This window comes from Hyla sarda, chromosome 4 (assembly GCF_029499605.1).
Source record: "Hyla sarda isolate aHylSar1 chromosome 4, aHylSar1.hap1, whole genome shotgun sequence".
NCBI lineage: Eukaryota > Metazoa > Chordata > Amphibia > Anura > Hylidae > Hyla > Hyla sarda.
The window spans coordinates 35,473,710-35,477,774 of NC_079192.1; the positions used below are offsets into that span (position 1 = coordinate 35,473,710).

Genomic DNA, 4,065 nt, shown 5'->3' on the forward strand with positions numbered 1-4,065 from the left:
TAAGTTAAAGGGGTTATCCAGGGGGAAAAAAAAATAAATTGATATAGATATAGATATATATAGATATATAGATATATCTCTCTCAACTGGCTCCAGAAAGTTAAACAGATTTTTAAATTACTTATATCAAAAAAATATTAATCCTTTCAGTACTTATGAGCTGCTGAAGTTGAGTTGTTCTTTTCTGTCTAAGTGTTCTCTGATGACATGTGTCTCGGGAACCGCCCAGTTTAGAAGCAAATCCCCATAACAAAACTCTTCTACTCTGTGCAGTTCCCGAGACGAGCAGAGATGTCAGCAGAGAGCACTATTGCCACCAGAGACCCGATCAGCCCGAAATAGCAGAAAATCGCATGTCTGAATTGACATGCGATTTCCTGTGATCGCCGACATGGGGGGGGGGGTGTCTCAGGACCCCCCTCGGCGATGTGTCGGGATGCCTACTGAATGATTTCAGCAGGCATCCCGGTCCGGTCCCCAACCGGCTAACGGTGGGGACCAGAATTCCCACGGGCATATCCTTACGCCCTGCATCCTGAACAGGTTAAACAGTATTAATGCATTGAGCATATGAAACAGTATGAATACCATGAGCGTATGAAAAAATGTAAATGCCATGAACATATGAACAGCATGAATGCAATGTTTGTGTGGACAGTATAAAACACTATGAGCGTATGACAGTATAAATACCATGAGGTGAACAGAATAACAGCAATGAGCTTGCATAGTATAAATGCCATGAGCGTATGGACAGATAAATACTGTGAGCGTATGTACAGTATAAATGTTCTAACCGTATAAATACTATGAGCGTACGAGCAGTATGTCATGAGCTTATGAATCATGAGATTATGGACAATATGCAAGTCATGAAGGTACAAACAGTGAAGATCCCCTACACGTGGAAACAGTATAAATGTTATGCGTGTATGACCAGTATAAATGCCATGAGCGTATGAATAGTAGGGATGCCATGATTGTACAAACAATAAATATTATGAGCATATGAACAGTGTAAATGCCATGAGTATGAAGTGCCATAAGTGAATGAACAGTATGCCTATGAGCGCATGTGAAGTATAAATACGTGCAATGTAAATGCTATGAGCGTACTTGCAGTATGAATGTACATGCGTTATAATGCTATGAGCGTGCGTGCAGTATAAATGCTATGAGCGTGCATGCAGTATAAGTACATACGGTATATGTAATGGCTGTTCTTACTTCACTATATAATGTAGATTGGTGTTTTTTTTTATGATTTTCATTTTCTACCATCTCTTCTCTCTTTACAGAAATCTTTGGCAAGGGACAAGGTCCTGATCTTCGGGTGACAAGATGACTGTCCAAATTTTCTCAGGAAAAGTCTTTGCCTTATTTCTGCTGATCCTTGTGTTTTTCTCTGGGTACTTAATCCTGTACAAAAATAATAAAGAACTTATCAATAGCTGGTTTCAATATTCTCCAACAGTGCAGAAGAAAATAAGACCTATAAATAATCAAACTTACCCAGCTTTCAAGCACCCCCTGGCTCCTCCGTACCCATACCCATACAAATTCCTTATCAACCAGCCAGACAAGTGTAAGAACCGGACGCCTTTCCTTGTTATATTGATTTTGGGTGAAGTTCATGACATAGATTCTAGACACACTCTCCGGGAAACATGGGGCAATGAGAGTCTTTATGATGTTGATGTGGTCAGGATTTTTCTGGTGGGTATATCTCGGGTTGCTCCTGACCGGATCCAGTTGATGTTGGAGGAAGAAAGTGAGACCTTCGGGGACATCATCCAGCAAGACTTTATGGACACCTATTACAACTTGACCCTGAAAACCTTAATGGGTTTGGAATGGGTGACCAAATTTTGTCCTACTGCCAGCTATGTCATGAAAATAGACAACGACATGTTTTTTAATATAGACTACTTGGCCCATCAGATTCTTCCTCAAAACTTACCCGTTCTTCAGAATTACTTTACAGGAAATATAGTTGCCAACACTGGACCCTTGAGGAGTAGGGTTTATAAGTGGTATGTACCTAAGGAAGTCTATCCAAATGACACTTACCCTCCCTATTGCGCTGGTCCTGGATATCTATTATCAGCTGATATGGCGAAAAAAATCTATGATGTGTCCCAAGAAATTAGGGTCATCCCTATGGAAGATGCTTTTATGGGAATTTGCTTGTATGAGCTTCATATCCTTCCCACTCAACCCCCTCCTGGTGCATTTCATGGTCTTAAGGTTGACTATGACCTATGCAAATTTAAAAAATTTGTCACAGTGCACCATTACGCTGGAAAAGAGTTAAGGACCATATGGGCAGACTTTTGGGCAAATAGATCAAAGACCTGTGACAGTTAGATGAGAAAATATCATGAATTCCCCATGATGAAGAGATTATTTACACAATGTATATGGACCTGGTGCCAAACATGCCCATTAAAGGTGCCACCTACTTTCAAATTTTTTTTCTCTCCTTCCCTTTACAATGTGTTAAGCTGACCAAGAAGTTCTTTGGACTAGGACCCCTCTGGGGGGCCAAATTTAACACAGTTCTTCCGGACCAGGGGCATTGGCTTCAATAGGCACCAAACTGGGACAGGAGCACAAACCGATTGGTTCTCCAGACAATATTGACAATAATCATTGGGGTAATATAAACCACCAGATGATCCTGTTATCAAAAACTGAACATCCCCATCATGTATAATATACAGTATATGCAACATTTTTTGATGTAGACTTTATTTATTAAATTTCTCAGCAAATAATTTTTGATGAAGGAATCCGTTAGACATGGGCATTTATGTAATGTATATAATTCTCAAAGGGCTAACTCATCCTGTTCATATAAAAGTCTATAGGACCATGGCTTGGCAGGGTTAGTGGCCCACCAGAATTTCAAAAGATTTTCGGATGGGCCATGGTTTTCAAACAATAATGGGGGTCTACCAGAACACACAGGTCCAGGAAGAGAAAAACAAAGCTACTTTCTTTCAAAAACAGCTCCCCGTCTGTCTCCAGGTTGGGTGTGGTTCTGCATTTCAGTTTCATTGAAGTAAATGGAGCCAAGTTGTGAAATCACACCCAACCTGGAGACAGACGTGGAACTCTTTATGAAATACTTTAGCTGTGTTTTTTTTTTTTTTTCTATTCCTGGATAACCCCTTTAATTTGACTTGCAAATAGGGAGTATTTCTTATTGGATGATTCAGAAATAACCTTTTGTGGTTATTAATGGAACATGCTGAGAGCAGGCCCTACTACTTTTTTTGTTAATGGGCACAGCATTTGCTTATTTCAAATCTTCTGGGGCGACTCCCGATTGGTTAAATAAATCTATTAACTGTTTTGGTAGTACACCGCTAAGCTCTTTAATTACCCTTGGGGGTATACCATCAGGCCCCTGTGACTTGGTTATCTTTACTTTAGACAGCTGGTGGAGAACCTCTTCCACTATAGAGACACATGCATCAAAAGATTAATTAGTCTACCTCCCTTACTGAGGTACTTTTCCTTCATTTTCTTCTGTAAAGAATATAAAACTATAAAACTGTGTAAAGTGGTGAACACAACAGAGGACAGCAAACTATTACAGATTGATGTGGAGAAGTAGAACGTTTGGCGATGAAAGTGATCTTTAACACTGATCATTGTAAGGTTATGCACTGGGGAAGGGAAAATCCAGAAAAATATAATTTATTTAAAGGGGTACTCCGGTGCTAAGACATCTTATCCCCTATCCAAAGGATAGGGGATAAGATGCCTGATTGCGGGGGTCCCACCACTGGGGACCCCCGTGATCTTGCACGCAGCACCCCATTATAATCAGTCCCCGGAGCATGTAATCAGACCTGGAGTCTGATTACTGGCGATCACGGGGGCCGGAGCATTGTGACGTCACGGCCCTGCCCCTGTGTGACGTCACGCTCCGCCCCCTCAATGCAAGCCTATGGGAGGGGGCGTGATGGCTATGAAATCACACGGGGGCAGGGCCGTGACATCACAATGCTCTGGCCCCCGTGATCGCCAGTAAAATCAGACCCGGAGTGAACCTGC

The 4,065-nt window shown here is 41.4% G+C and overlaps 1 protein-coding gene across 1 annotated transcript; it reads left to right on the forward strand.

The window, feature by feature from the left end:
* Window positions 1-1,187: 1,187 nt before the first annotated feature.
* LOC130366774 (beta-1,3-galactosyltransferase 2-like) lies at window positions 1,188-2,489 on the forward strand. Its single transcript, XM_056569128.1, has one exon. The coding sequence runs from the start codon at window positions 1,342-1,344 to the stop codon at window positions 2,365-2,367; it is 1,026 nt and encodes a 341-aa protein (XP_056425103.1). The 5' UTR covers window positions 1,188-1,341; the 3' UTR covers window positions 2,368-2,489.
* Window positions 2,490-4,065: the final 1,576 nt, after the last annotated feature.